At 38.7% G+C, this 15,846-nt stretch overlaps 1 protein-coding gene across 6 annotated transcripts in view; it reads right to left on the bottom strand.

The window, feature by feature from the left end:
• The window catches only part of TAOK3 (TAO kinase 3), a 233,799-nt gene that overhangs the window by 124,735 nt on the left and 93,218 nt on the right, over nucleotides 1-15,846 (bottom strand). For all 6 annotated transcript variants that reach the window (XM_074296609.1, XM_074296628.1, XM_074296646.1 and 3 more), the window contains 2 exons: nucleotides 14,208-14,318; nucleotides 4,761-4,968 (listed from right to left, as the gene is read on the bottom strand). In XM_074296609.1, coding sequence (XP_074152710.1) covers nucleotides 4,761-4,880 — 120 coding nt within the window. In that variant the 5' untranslated portion in view covers nucleotides 4,881-4,968; nucleotides 14,208-14,318. The remainder of the gene's footprint in view (nucleotides 1-4,760; nucleotides 4,969-14,207; nucleotides 14,319-15,846) is intronic.

The raw sequence follows: 15,846 nt of genomic DNA, 5'->3' as shown, positions 1-15,846 counted from the left end.
AACTCAAGCCTCCAATCCATTAAAAATTCCCTAATAGAAATTGTGCATTTCTACCTATGGTTTACCTGATTGTATTGTTCCTCCCCCCCACTTTTCCATAAATACCTCCTATATTTTGTTTTGGGATAATATAATGCCCATTTCTGCAAATTACGGTGTCTTAACCCGTGAACTTAAAAAAAAAAGTTAGTAACTATATTTTGATCTTATTGGTTTCCTTTGTAATCTGATGTATCTTATTCACTTCCATCCATTGTGAGGAACCATTAGCTCCACTAAACTCCCAAAGGGGTCTATGACACAGAAAAAAAAAATCAAGGAGTCTTATTTTGATTGATATTGGCTATTTGGTTAAGTCAAATTTAAGGTTGTCTATTCTTCAATTGCTGGCAAGATGAATTATCTGGCCGTGGCATCCCACGGAACAAAGACTGATAGAAAGTGGCTTTTGGTCCCATGTGGCTTTCTTCCCTTCCCCCATATTGATAATGATATAAGCAAAAAAAGGAAAGATGGTGGTAAAAATCATATAGTTTTCATATTGTTTATAAAAACAAATTTAACTATTACTGCTTGAAATGTAAGATTATTGCCAAAAAAAACAATGTGGTACCATCCTAATAGAGGAACTGAACCACTTCAGTATCAGTATCGACTTTTTCCTACAAATTAAACAAGAAGACACTAGAAATTATGACGAAACGGGGACCGAAAAGATCACAGAAGATACAATGGACAATTAATGACATAAAATTAAAATGGTTTTGCACAGGCAAGTCCAATACAGCTAAGGGAAAATGACAAGTAGGGAAAAAAAACTTGACATCCAATTTCTCTGATAGAGGTCTGATATCTAAGTTATATAAAGAATTGATTCAGATTTCTAATAATAAATCTCCCCAATGACAAATGCTCAAAGGATATGAATATTTCTTAAGGGAAAACCACCAAATTATCAGAAAATTACATGAAATAAAATCTATAACTAAAGTCACTTATTGATTCAAGTGATCAATAAATCATGTGAAAATGCATCAAATCACTAATAATCGTAGAATGCAAATGAAAGCAACCATGAGCTTCTCTCTCATTGCCATAATTTTAGCGAAGCTGACAAAAATGAAAATGACAATTGCCGGGAAGGCTAGCAGAAAGCAGGCACAGTGGTACATCGTGGAACTGTGGCTTGATCTAGCTATTCTGGAAAGCAATTCAGGACCACGGCCTCATAATGACTAAAAGGTGCATACTCTCTGGCCGGCCGGACTGCTGCTAGATTTATACCCTACGGAGATGAGGTAAAAGAGCAGGTGCTCCCGTCCTCAAGGAGCCTGATGTTGTACTAGAGGCACTCCAGGTGTCGGTGAGATGGCTCCTCGGCACTCTGGGGCTGCACGTAATCAGCACGATGTCATCCACGAGCGGGAGCCGCTGCAGAACCTCATCATTTCGAAGGAATTCCTCTTCTGCCTGGGCTTGGTCTGTGCAGGGCGTTGTTCTCGGGCATCAGGACTCAGATTCGAGAATCACCATAACAGGTTATTTCTGTGGCTGCATGTGTCAGGGATTCTCGTTTGATCTTAACGTGTGAGTGAGAAAGGCAGTGTTGGAGGGCAGGGTGTGCTCGGCCTCATGCAGTCAATATCTGTGAGTATATATGTAATTAATGACTGACACATTCACGAAGATCTTGTGCACAGACTTTTCAGTCAGCTCTGTGACAGTAAAGATAAATCCTTGTACACAACAGCGCGCCCATTGCCTTAAGGACTGAGGCCCTGGGTTGTGCAGGTTGGGGCCATCACTACACCTCCCACGTGTTCCCACATGTGCTGTCTGAGCTCTGGCCATCACTGCTCCCAGCAGGACACAGGCCCCGCCTCCGGGACCCTGGGCCCTACTGGGAGAGAGTTCAGCTTCTGTTGCCCAGCTTCCTCGGCTCTGGAGCCCTGGCCCGAGTAGAAGGTTTTTTGATTTTCCCGGGAGGCAGCGGAGATGAAGTGACTCGCCCAGGCTCCCACAGCTATGAAGTGGCTTTGATCCGAACTCGGCTCCTCCTGTGCCCCTGCGCCACCTAGAAGAAGGGCATTCGGCGGCAGCGGCAGTCTGGGCCTGAACTGCGCCCGAAGACAGGGCCAAACAACCCCTGAGGACGAAGAGTGAATCTTTCTCCCTGAGCCCGCTGTTGGCTCGGTCTAGGGGACAGTTAATTACACACCGGGGCCCACACGGCAACGCTGGGTCAGCCCACGAAGGGCCAGTGCCCGGACAAGGTGGAGCTCCTCACTGCAGAGCTGCCCCCCAATACAGTAGCTCACTGAGACCCTGCTGTCAAAGCAATACCCGACTGCAGAACGCGCTCGTGCCCAGAAGGGCAGCAGACTGCCCTCCGGCCCTGCGATTAACAAGGGACGGCTCTGCTCCCGGCGCGGCCCGGGCACACATCAGTTGGCTTCAGATCTCTTCTTAAAAGGCTGCTTTGTCACGCTTCTTTCTTCGAAGTCATTGTGATGAGCCTGTCCCACATACAGGGAACTGGTTCGAGTGACCCATTTAATGGCTGGCCGGCTTGGGGGAGCTTTTCTAGTACTAAGCGCCGAGGAGCTCTGGCTTCTCCCCACAGAGAGGTCGTGAAACTTCCTTGTAGTCAACTGAATTCTGCTGTAAAACGGGGTTAAGGTCACATTTCACGGCAAGTTAATTGTTCCACAGAAGGTAAAAATCTCTGTTCTTTCATTCCTCTCCCTTCCACTGGACCAGCACTTATTAGGTGCCTACTACATGCCCCATACGTAAGGGGGTTAGGGATCACATAGGATGAGGAGGAGACAATTTCTTGGAGGCGACAAAGAGTGCCCAGGAAAGTCTTCCTGTAGAAGATGCTCCCCGGGCTGTCTGCAGGGAAGTCAAAGGAAGGAAGGAGAGCCGGCCAGGAGGTGGCAGGGCCCCTGGGTGAGTAACAGAGAGCAGGCCAGAGTGTGGCTGGAAACACAGCCCGGGGCCAGGGTGTGGGGGCTTTAGAAGCGAAAACAGGAATCTATATTGGGGAGTCTCGGGAGAGGATGACAAAGATGAGGAGTCAGTTAGAGGGTCACCATCTCAAAAGCAGGAAAGGGAGGCCAGGGGACCTGGGAGGGGAGGAGTGAGTGGAGGGTGCAGTGAGGATGGAGGGCAGGTACCAGAAGGGAAGGAGAAATGGAAAATAGGGGAATCAGTCAAAGAGAACAACTTCCTGGGCCTAGATCATGGATGAGAAGCCCCTGAAGCTGAAGGGATCAAGAGGAAAACCACCACCACGTAGGGCTGAGAGGGAGCACAGACCATGGAAGCTGGGAAGGCTGATCTCCAGAAAGCAAGGGTTATTGAGAGACCACAACATGGGAACATCACAGGAGTCTCTGAGCCTGAGGGCAGAGACTGGGGTGGAGGGGAAGGCTATGAGCCAGCCAGGTGGGGGACAACTGAGGAAAGCCGGAGGATGACCTGAGGGCTGGTTCTTCTAGGTGGAGTGAACTTACAAGGAGCTGACTCACAGCAGCACAAGGGTGTGGAGAAGGGAGTAACCCCAATGTGCTGGAGTAAATGGGAGAAGGTCCACTCACGAATGGAGGACATAATTAGGGAGGGAAGCTCAGCGGGAGACAGGCTTCCACGGGTGCTGGATCCCTTCTCTCTCTCATGGAAACCATGGAACCAACTCCACGGTCATCATTCTGTGACCAGCTGTGCCGAATGCTCCACCTTTGGGAGGAACTAGGGAGAGATGCCTTTCAAACAGAACTTTTGCTCTCAAGAAAGACAAAATTCCATATGGCAGAATATACATGCAGATATCACTTTTGCTTGCCAGTCAGTCAATAAAAGTGCTTATCATACCTTTACTGTGTGTCAGGCCATCGGGATAAAAAGAAAGGGGAAAATACGGACCCTACTGGCAAGAAGCTTTCCTTGTAATGGGAAAACAGTGCACACACACACACACACACACACATTATCCATACAAAATTAAATAGAGTATAAATGGAAGGTAAGCTCAGAGGGAAGGCAGAAGGATTCTAGGGTGAAGGGGTGATCAGGAAAGACTCCCTAGTCTGATTGGATGTGAGTTTGAAAGAAGTCAGGGAAGCAGGGAGAAAGGGATGACTGGGGGAGCCTTCCTGGCTTGGCTAAAGGCTTAGAGCCGGGAGATGGGACGTGGCCAGTAAGGAGGTCAGTCCTATAACAGAGCACGTGAAGGGGAGAAGATGAAGGGCTTTAAAGGACAAATGGGGGAGTTTGAGCTGGGTCCTGGAGGTAAGATTGGAGCTTATTAACTAAAAGAACAACATAGGTCTGCCTGAGCTCTAGATAATCACCCGGGGAACTAAGGAGTAGATGGACTGGAGTGGGGAGAGACAACACAGGGAGATCCACCAGAAAATCATTCCAGTTGTGAGAGCTGCTGGCAGCTACATGAGCAGAGAAAAGCAGATGCACAGTAGAGATGCTGTGGAAGTACAAAAAGCCCCATAGAGCTAACTCTTGTATATATCTGTGTTTATTCACCTTGTACTTACGCTGCATTTATTGTGGCGTGTACCACTTGTCTCTCATTAGAATGTAAGCTGCCTGAGGACAGGGATTCTTTTATACTTTAATTCTGAGTCCCTAGTACAGTTTGGGATACACAGTAGGCAGTTAATGAATGCTCATTAATTTAAGTAATGAATTAAGGTTACTTTGATATATCCAATGAACTGGATTTTTATAAAGGTACTCACAAAATAAACAGCCCCAAAGCTTCCATGTCCAATTTCATGTAAACCAACAAAAATGTCTTCAGGATCCTCCTTATAGAACAGGTCTGCTATCTCTGGGTCCTTTGGCACCCCTTTGCGCATGGTGAAGAGTATTACAACCTCTGTTTGTCAATATCCCAATCAGTTTTTCCCTTCATTGACAAAGGAGTTCTTGATAAACCTTCAGCACCTAAAAAAAAAAATACTTCATCGTTAGCTTACTTCCAATGCGGATTTTGTTTTCCTCATCCAGAGGCTTTTAAAATTACATTAGAAGAATAGAGGCCATAATTGGCATAGTTTATTTTTTTCCTTCTGAAATGTTTTTTTTAATTCTTTTATTAATACATTTTTGACATCCTTTTCTTTTTAAATTTTAAGTTTCAAATTCTCTTCCTCCCACCCATTCTCCCACTCATTGAGTAGGCAAACAATTATATCACTTATACATATGAAATCATGGGATAGCTTTTTAAAAAAATTATCTTGGCTGAATTTTAATCAATTAAAGACATTCTGATAACCAATATTCAGATTTTAGGTTATAACTTAGCAGCTCTTTATCACTTCCCAGAAAGTGACTTCTGCAATTCTGAAGCTATGTTAATGTGAAATGAAAGAGGCCAGTTGTTCGGTTGCTATGGAAAACATCCTGTTCTCACGGTTTCTATTAATAAGAGGGTATCACTTTTGATAGTTTCAAATGCTGATTGACCAGCTTATTTGCATACTTTTTTTGATTTTAACAGCAGTTTTTTAAAAGAAAAAATTAAATTTAGACTTTCACATAATTTGTCATAAACAAGCTCAAAAATATTTAACTGTCAAATGTATCATATGAGATTCAGAGGGCCTCGGCTTCTTCCCCTTTCAACAGATCTACTTAATTTTTATAGCTTTGTGTTAAAAAAAAACACAAAACTATCCATCACATTGGTTTAAAATGCAAACATATAAAATGCATAAGCCACATAACCCTCTTTTTAACTTTTTCTGCAGCATAGCAAATTAAGATACTGACCAGAGCCCAATAATGATGCATTTTAAACTTCCTAACTCTACCAAGACAATCCATGATAAGTTCAGGTTTATAACTATCAAGCTGTACTCTTATCTCCTTGTCTCTTTCTTAAACAGTGACGTGGCACAATGGACAGAGGAAAACCCAAATTCAAATCTTGCCTCAAATATTTAGTAGCTGTGTCATTCTGATTCTGGGCAAGTCATTTAACTCTTCTCTCAACCTCAGTTTTTTAACTTATGAAATGGGGATGATAATAGTAGTACTTCCTTCCCGGGGTTGTTGAGGGAATCAATGCAGATTATATCTAATAAAAATACTTCGCAAACCTTGAAATGACATATAAATGTTAATTACTATTGTTTATTTATTGAAACAGGTTTTGGTGTGCTTAATTTTAAGAAAAAAGATTAAACACCAAAAGTCCCATACTTAACTTGTTTGCTTTCCTTCCAAACCTGCTCCTCCTATCTCTTTCTGAGGTCCCACTATTTATCCAGTCTCTCAGTTCTGCAAACTGACATATTATTTTGATTCTTATATAATCAGTTGTCAAGTCCTGCCAATTCTACACCTAACATATGTTTAATCCGGTCTACATGGCCCCCTTAGATCCTTTCACTGTTCTAGATCTCTGACTTTTCTCCTCCAATTCAATAATCATTTTTAGAAATTTCATTTTCATTATCTTCCAATTTCATGTAATTTTTTTAACATTTGCTTTCTGAAAATTTTTAGTCCAAATTCTCTTCTCCTATCCCTCACCCCTTCATAAAATGGCAACCAATTTTACATAGTTTATACATGCAGAAAACATTTCCATATTAACTATGTTGTAAAAGAAAACTAACTAAAAAAAATCCCAAGAAAATAAATTAAGTGAAAAAAGAAAAAAAGTATGCTTCGATCTGTATTCAGACTCCATTAGTGCTTTCTCTGGAGGCAGATAGCATTTTTTATTGTGAGTCCTTCAGAACTGTCTTAGATTACTGTATTGCTGAGAATAGCTAAATCATTCACAATTTATTATTGTTCAATATTATGTTCTGCTTATTTCACTTTGCATCAGCTCATGCAAATTTTTTCAGGTTCTTTTAAAAGTATCATCCTTTCTTATGACACAATAGTATTTCATCCCGATCATGTATTACAACCTGTTCATCCATTCCTCAATTTAAAGACTCTCCTCAATTTCGAATTCTTTGCCATCACAAAGAGAGCTCCTAGAAATATTTTTGTACAAGTATGTTCTTATCCTATTTTTTGAAAAATGTTTTTGGGATATAGACCTAATAGTGCTATATCAAAGGGTACTGGTTTTGGCTGTATCCTATAAATTTTGACATTCTGTCTCATTGTTATAATTCTCTTTAATGAAATTCTTGGTTGTTTTATGTATTTGTTCTTTGATTCACTCATTCTTTAGGATTAGATTATTTATTTCCAATTACTTTTTTTAGGATATATTTCCATGAATCTTTATTGAATGAAATTTTTGCTTCATTATGATCTGAAAAGGATGCATTTAATATTTAATTTTTTTCTGCATTTAGCTATAAGGTTTTTTAGGTCCTAATACATAGTCAATTTTTGTATAGGTGTCATGTACTGCTGTGAAAAATGCATATTCCTTTGTGTTTCCATTCAGATTTTCCAGAGGTCTATATCTAACTATATCTAACTATAACTAACTAAAGATTTTGTTCTAGCCCCTTATTATTATTCTGTGTATCTGTGCTTCAAGTGTGTTTCTTGTAGACAGCATTTTATAGGATTCTGGTTTTTAATTCATTCTGCTGTCGACCTCTATTTCATGGGTAAATTCACATTCACAGTTATGTAGACTATGTATTTCTTTTCATCCTGCTTCCTCCCATTCATTCTTATTACCCCCACCTCTTTACCTGATCCATGGTTAAAAGTGTTTTGCTTCTGACTGCCATCTCCCTTACTCTACTCTACCTTCTATCAACCTCTTCCTTTTCCCTTTTACTTTTCTGTAGTATAAGATAAGATTTCTATATCTAACTTAAGTGAGCATCTTTTTTGTATCTTTTAATATAAAACAATTTACCCCATTCTACCTTTCCTTTACCCTTTCTCTCTTACTATCTCTCTTTTTCACCAATCTTTTTTTTTTTTAATTTATAATCCCAACATGGTCAACTTGTATCCAGCCCTCTTTCTATGTATACACTTTCTAACTGCCTAATAACAATAAAGTTCTTAGGTGTTATAAATATTTCATTAAATGTTCATTTTTTTCTCCCTGAAAGATTATACTCAGTTTTCCTGGGTAGGTGATTCTTGGTTGTAAGCCTAACTCTTTTGCTCCCTGGAATAACATATTCCAAGCTCGCCACTCTTTTAAGGTTGGAGCTGCTAAATTTTGTGTGATTCTGACTGTGGCTCCGTGACATTTGAATTATTTCTTTCTGGCTGCTTATAACATTGGAATTTGGCTATAATATTCTTGGGAGTTTTCATTTTGAGATTTCTTTTATAAAGTGATCAGTATATTCTTTCATTTGCTAAGATTTCCCCTTGCAGAATGGACAGATGAGAACAATTGGTTCCACTGGCCATGAAGGAGACTCTGTGGAGTGCTTAGAGCTGGGTCACACCAAGGTCATTCACTGTTTCTATGCCATTATCAGTCATCTTTCCCTTTGTTTTGCCACTGGCAGAAAAAGGAGGCTGATAAATTTGTGTAATTGTTTCATTTAAATCTAATTCATATTCAAATCAAAACATCACACTATGATTTCATATGTCCTCTTCAAAACTAAGACCAAACAACAATTTAACCCTTTGGTTTTAGGATATCAGGGGAGTTTTCCTTGATAATTTCTACAATATGGTATCCAGATTCTTTTTCTGAATCATGGCTTTCAGACACTCCAGTCATTCTTAAATTACCTCTCCCAGATCTATTTTTCAGGGGCAGCAAGACAGTACAGTGGATAAAGCACTAGCCCTGAAGTCAGGATTTAAGTTCAAATATGGACTCAGACGTTTAATACTTCCTAGTTGTGTGAACCTGGGAAAGTCACTTAACCCCAATTCTCTCCCCACCTCCCTCAAAAAAGAAAAGAAAAAAAAAAAAGAAATTCCAGATCTATTTTATAAGTCAGTTGTTTTTCCAATGAGGTAATCTACAGTTTCTTCTATTTTTTCATTCTTTTGATTTTTCTTTATTGTTTCCTGATATCTCAACTTTTACTTGCCCCGTTCTTTTTTTAAGGCATTATTTTCTTCAGTGAGCTTTAGTACCGCCTTTTCTATTTGGCCAATCTTACTTTTTAAAGAGTTCTTTTTTCAGTGAATTTTTGTACATCTTTTGGCCAATTTTGTTTTTTAAGAAATTAGTCTTCAGTGAATTTTTGTAACTCTTTTACAATTTGTCCTATTCTGTTTTTTTCCCCTAAGGCATTATTTTCTTCAGTATTTTTGGTGCCATTTTTTAAAAAAATGAGCTGTTGACTTGTTCCCATAATTTTTTTGCATCACTCTCATTTTTTTCCCAATTCTTATTTTACCTCTTTTAAATGATTCTTTAAACTCTTTTTGAGCTCTTCTAGGGTCTGAGACCAATTAGCACTTTTCTTTGAGGATCTGCATGTAGTTGTTTTGATTTTGTTGTTTTCTGAATTTGTGTTTTGATCTTCCCTATCACCATAGTAACTTTCTATGGTCAAGTTCTCTTGTTGTTGCTGTGATTTGATCATTTTCTTCAGATTATTGATTAACTTTTAATTTTATATTAAAATTAACTCTGCTCTCCCAGGGAGGAAGGGGCAGTGTTGTAAATTTCAGATTTTTTGTACTGTTACAATATAAGAATCTTTCGTGTAGTGGCAGCAAAGGGTCCCCTATTATTTCATTCTTATAAATTGTCCAATTCTCTTACCATCTGTGGGCTGAGAAACTACTACCATGGTCGAGATTTAGTTATCTCCAGGGCCTGCTGCTGTTCCTCCCAGTGCAGCTTGCACTGGCAATGCTAGTTCTGCTCTGAGCTCCACTCTCATTCCACTGAGACAGATCTTTCCTATCAAATTTCCAAGTTGTCTTGGACTAGGAAATTATTTTGCCCTGTCCTTTTGTTGGTTCCGCAGCTGGAGCACTTAAGGAACTATTTAAATGTTGTTTAGAGGTGAATTTGAGAGAGTTCAGAGGAATTCTCTGCCTTTACTATGACATCTGGTCTCTGCCCTGATCTATAATCTTTTAAGATTTTTTCTCTGGAGGCCTGGAGAGACTTACATGAATTGATGCTAAGTGAAATGAGCAGAATCAGGAGATCATTATACACTTCAACAAGAATACTATATGAGGATCAATTCTGATAGACGTGGCCCTCTTCAACAATGAGTGGATCCAAGTCAGGCCCAAATGATCAGTAATGGACAGAACCAGCTACACTCAGCGAAAGGGCATTGGGAAATGAGTGTGGACCACAACATAGTATTTCCACTCTTTCTGTTACTGTTTGGTTGCATTTTTGCTTTTCTTCTCAGGTTATTTTTACCTTCTTTCTAAATCTGATTTTTCTTGTGCAGCAAGATAACTGTATAAGTATGTATACATGTATTGTATTTAACATATACTTCAACATATTTAACATGTATGGGATTACCTGCCATCTAGGAGAGGAGGTGGAGGGAAAGAGGGGAAAAATTGGAACAGAAGTTTTTGCAAGGGTCAATGTTGAAAAATTACCCATGCATATGTTTTGTAAATAAAAAGCTATTTAAAAGAAAAGATTTTTCCTCTGGATCCACTGCCACTATCTTAAGATAGGGTTCATTACCTGTCACCTGGATTACTGCAATAGCCTTTTAATATATTCCCTCACCTTCATTCTCTCCCTTCTACTCTTTCCTTCATAAACTGCAAGAATATTAACTTTTTTCAATAGATTTTGTAATATCTCTCCTATGTTCAAAAATCATCAATGAGTCCCTATTATCTCTTAGGGGATCTCAAATTCCTTTGCATGATATTCAAGAACTGTCACAATCTGGCACATCCTATTTTTCTCACATTATTATCTCATATCTTTATGCTCTGGCCAAACTGGTCTACTCCTTGTCCCTGAATATGTGCCAGGACTTGGAATACTATCCATTACCACTTCAGCAGCTGAGTTAATTTTTAAGATCGATTCTATTATGTAATATTATAAAAAAAAACTGTTATAATAATCAGTTTCCTTTAAACGTAAAGACAATATAATGACCCCTACAGTTCTCATGTAGTTCCTCCTCTTCAACCTTAGGGAGTTAAGACAAAAAGTTATACATTTATTGCTCTAAGCCTCCATTAAGGAAAATTTTTAACGTTTAGGAAGATGTTAAGTTCACTTCTTCTCTTTCCAATTTTATCCCTGGATTCTTTTTGTTGCAGTAAAGATTCAGGTGAAACATTTGGATAATGAAATAACAAATTACACTACAGTCTATTATAAAAAGATTTCTATTCCATTATAGAAAGATACTAGCAGAAAAAAGTAAGAAAATCTTTTCTCTGAGCTTCCTTTAATCTTTGAAAAGATGGGCACACTAGACTCATCCTGAGTTTTCTGCTACTAGACGCCTAACAAGGTCAATAGCCTTTCTCAGTCTTTCTCTTCACTGCCAAAACTCAGTCTTACCTCTTTTTTTTTTCCATTTCTGGCTGCCTCCTACCCCCACCCACCTCCACCACCTGACTGTTGGTTCTTTTAGGTTCTATGTGACCCAACTCCTTACTCTTTGCTTTCAGATCATCAGTATTTCTAATTAGTCCTGAAATAACAAATCTTTTTCTGTAAAAGTTTCTTGGGGTGTGAACAAATCTCTCAAACAAAACCTCTGATTTAAGAAAGAATATAAATCCTGTTCACACTTGGTACTTATCAACTGATTCAAAAAGTGGTTTTTAAAAAAGTTACATGTATACATTCATTTTTAACATATTGCCATATGAGTCATGTTAGGAAAGAAAAATCAGAATAAAAGGGTCAAAATACGAGAAAGGAAAAACTAAACAAAAGAAAAAAAGATGAAAATAATATGCTTCAATCTGTCAGATTTTTATTCTATCAAAGGAAATTACCCAACAAAGGAAATTACATTTAAGTGAGGGGAGATAATCAATAATTATAATAAAAATAATATAATAATAATTATATAATCTTGACTGTCCAGTTGATAATGACCATTTTTAGATTTCACATACCATTAATTTTTTGGGGGGAGAGGGGGCACTTTATAAAGTACTTACTATAAAATAATGCCTATTTAGTTGTCTCTGTTCCTGTCCTATTCTCCTACTAAACTCTAAGTACTATGACAGCAATAGCTATATCTTAATTTTATTAGATAAAATTCTATGTCCTTAGTACCTAATACAGTGTTTTACATATAATAGGGTTTTTATGTTTGTTGAATGAAGAAGTCATAGAAAGGGAGGGTGGCTTAGTTCTTTCATCTCTTTCTCATTTCAGGAAATATTTATTAAATGCTTACACTGGGCTAGGAACTGAGCTAAATACTGGAGATATCTCCCCTTCTGCTCATATGCCTGAAATTTTCCTAAAACACAAATATTGCTACACCTACACTCAATAAATCGCAGGACCTTCTTATTACTTCTAGGATCAAACATAAATTCTCTTGTTTGACATTTAAAGCCTTTCATAACCTGGCTCCTTCCTAACCCTTAATTTTCCTTGATGTATTCTATGATCAATCTATCCCGGCTTACTTGCTATTTCACACATAGGACACTTTATCCCTGAATCCTGTGCTCTTGATCTCGGGGATTTTTCTCATTCCTGAGATGTTCTCCCTCCCATCTGTCTCCTAAATCCCCTGGTTTTCTCCAAGATTCAATTTAAATTTTGCCTTCTACAAGAGGCCTTTCTTGGTTCTAGCAGCCGATACCTTCTGAACTTCTATCATTTGTATTGTATATATCTTGAATATAAATATTTATTCACATATATATAGTCTCCTCCAGTGGAGTGTGAGCTTTTCAAGAGCAGGTATCATATTTTTGGCTTTGTATCTCCAGAATAATTTTGATGTAGCACATGCTGTAGTACTTGGCTAGTTCAGTTACTTACAACATGGAATTAATGAAGTTACTTAATTTATTCCGTGAACAATCAAGTTCCATGGTCACAGATTGGAGGTGGTGATGGAGCTAAATAGAGACAGGATCTGTGATTTCACTGGTCTTTACAGTTGAGGACAGACCTTTGGCCAACTCAGTTCAATTTCTTCACTAAAGTTTACACTCCCATACCAGGGACTCAATCTTTATTGGATCATGGATCCCCTTGGCTGTCAGATGACGCCTTACTACCTTCTCCTGAATCATATTTTTGAATGTGAATAATAAGATTATAAAGGAAACCAGTTCTATTGAAGTATAGTTATCAAACTATTAAAAGAAGAAGTTCGTGGACCCCAGGACTGTCAGAATCTTGTCTGAGAGAGTTGCCTAGAGCATGAGGAGGTTAAATAAAGGTCATATAGCCCGTATATGGCAGGGGTATACCTGAAATCCAGGTCTATCCACTATTCTACTTTTCAATAGTCATAGAAAGCATGTCTATTTCAGTCCAGCCATCATTTTAAAAAAATTAAATTTCTATTTAATCAACAAAAAAATCCATCTTTTTTTTCTCTCCCACTCACATCCCTTTCTTCCTTGAGAAGGAAAAAATCCCCCACAAAATCCCTTGTACAAACATTTATAGTCAAGCAAAACCAAATTCCCACATTGGCCATATTAGTCAATGTCAGCAAAAACATTCACAAAATCAACATCACTGCCAAAACAAAACTTAAAACCCTAACGGCTGAACAATACTGCCATTTTACCCCATGAAATGACAAAATGGGAATGCAAGAACACGTTTGGTGCTGTTGAGTTTGGTTATGACAGACCCCCCCAAAGAAATAAATAAAAAACTGGCTATATTTATGTCTTTCGGGGTTAAAGTCACATTCTTCAAATCCCTAGGAAGAGAATTTCCAATAGTTTCCCCTAAAGAAAGCAAAAATCTTTGCCACCCAACCTCCTCCAATACCAAACCCTATTCTGAACTTGCTGGGCTCTCAGCCTTAACCTGAAATTAAAAGCCAAGCTCTATGACGCCATAGTCTAAATAAGAGAGGAGAAGGGACTCTGCTGAAACATGACAACAGCAGTCAGATTAGACTAACCATAAACATGTACCTTAATTACACTTCATCCCAGCCTCAATTCTGTATACAAGAAACTGGAGAAGATAACTTTAGGTTGGAGATATTCTGTGGCCACCAACCGCGACCTACGGGCCCAACAATAACTTCAAGGACTCTGGCTAATTGCTCAGCTGAAGGAAAGCAATCGCGGGCCGCTGGATTATATACCTTTTTCTTTGTGGTGCAAAGTGTACTCTCTTGCTTGGACTCATTTCACCATCAGTTGTTCATTTTTTTTTTCCCTGCTGGAATGGTGTCAGCTCTCTTTGTTCTGAATACCTGGAAGAAAAGGAAGAAAAATCAGAGATGGCGATGATTGAGGAGCTGTTATGGGAACAGTCTTCATGGATGTAGTAACGTTTGGGGAACATATAAAAGTGATAATACAAAGTTGAAATTTGATCTTTGCCTTGGGTCTGCAATCTCCAGTTATCTAAAAGGAAATAATTTTTAAATTAGTAGCCTAAATCTCCAGAGGGAAAAAGCAACCATGGACTTACTTAAATATATTTAACATTCATACATATACACAAGATGGAGACATATATGGGGGGTCACTAGTGGGGGACCTGAGAAGTTGAGTTGTTTCAGTCATGTGGGACTCTTCATGACCCTCCTTGGGATCTTCTTGGTCCTTGGGAAAACCACTTTCTCTAGCTCATTTTACAGAAGAGAATACTGAGGCAAAAAGAGTTAAAGTTATAGGATCACACAGTAAGTTCCCGAAGGTGGATTTGAACTTGAGGAAAGTCTTTCTAACTCAGGCTCAGTGCTTCATTCACTAAGGTGCCATCTAGCTGCCCCGAAGGAAACCGGGGATTCCATTGCAGAAGAAAGGCGAGTGCTTCCCAGACATAGGGAAAGTCTGTATAAAAGGCACACAGATGGAAGACAGTGTAGAAAATAAAGAGTTTATTTTTATTTTTCCATTTTTCCTTTCTTGATTCCTCTCCTCTCCCTATTTTATTCCCAAACAAAACCAGGAATTTTTAGTTGGGAGAGAAAGGGCAGAGAGTGGGATAAATTCGTATTTCAATTTCAGAATTTGTTTTGTTTTCTTTACAACTTTGAATGTATGGCTGCAAAATATAATGAGTTTAAAAAAGAAGTAGATAAAACTTTTCAAACTCAAGACCCATAACTCTAAGCATCAAACTTAGGCAATCAATTTTTGTAAAGAAGTAGGGTCGTGAAAAGAGCAGGGGAATAGGAAAATTTCTGATGTTTATTCGTTGTGTGAAATTGGAACATCATCTTCATCTCTCTGTGCCTCAGTTACACCTTTTGTAAAATGGGGATAATGATGCCTATAGGTTGCTATGTGTGGAGCAAATGGTATGTATGTAAGGTATAGACCAATCAATCAATCAATCAATCACCATTGATTAAGCACCTATATAGTGAACAAAGCACTGGGTTTTGAATCAAGAAGACATTTTTCTAGGTTCAAATCTGGCCTCCTCCATGTACTAGATGTGCGAGCCTGGGCAAGTCATTTCACTATTTGCTTTCCTCATCTGTAGAATGAGCTGGAGAAGGAAATGGCAAACCACTCCAGTGCCTTTGCCAAGAAAATCCCAAACAGGGTCACAAAGAGTTGGATGTGACTGAAATGATTCAATAACAAATTTACCAAGCACTCTACTAAAGACTAGGGATACAAAAAAAGGACCTAAGATAGTCCCTACCCTCAAAGAAATTAAAATCTAATGGAAGATACACATGTAAACAAATATATACCAAGTAAATTATATACAGCACAGCTTCTTAAACTGTGGGTTATGACCTCGTATAGCGTCTCATAATA

This window comes from Sminthopsis crassicaudata, chromosome 1 (genome assembly GCF_048593235.1).
Source record: "Sminthopsis crassicaudata isolate SCR6 chromosome 1, ASM4859323v1, whole genome shotgun sequence".
Lineage (NCBI taxonomy): Eukaryota > Metazoa > Chordata > Mammalia > Dasyuromorphia > Dasyuridae > Sminthopsis > Sminthopsis crassicaudata.
Note: the sequence above shows the minus strand (reverse complement) of the source record. Positions and strands in the feature narration are given on the sequence as shown.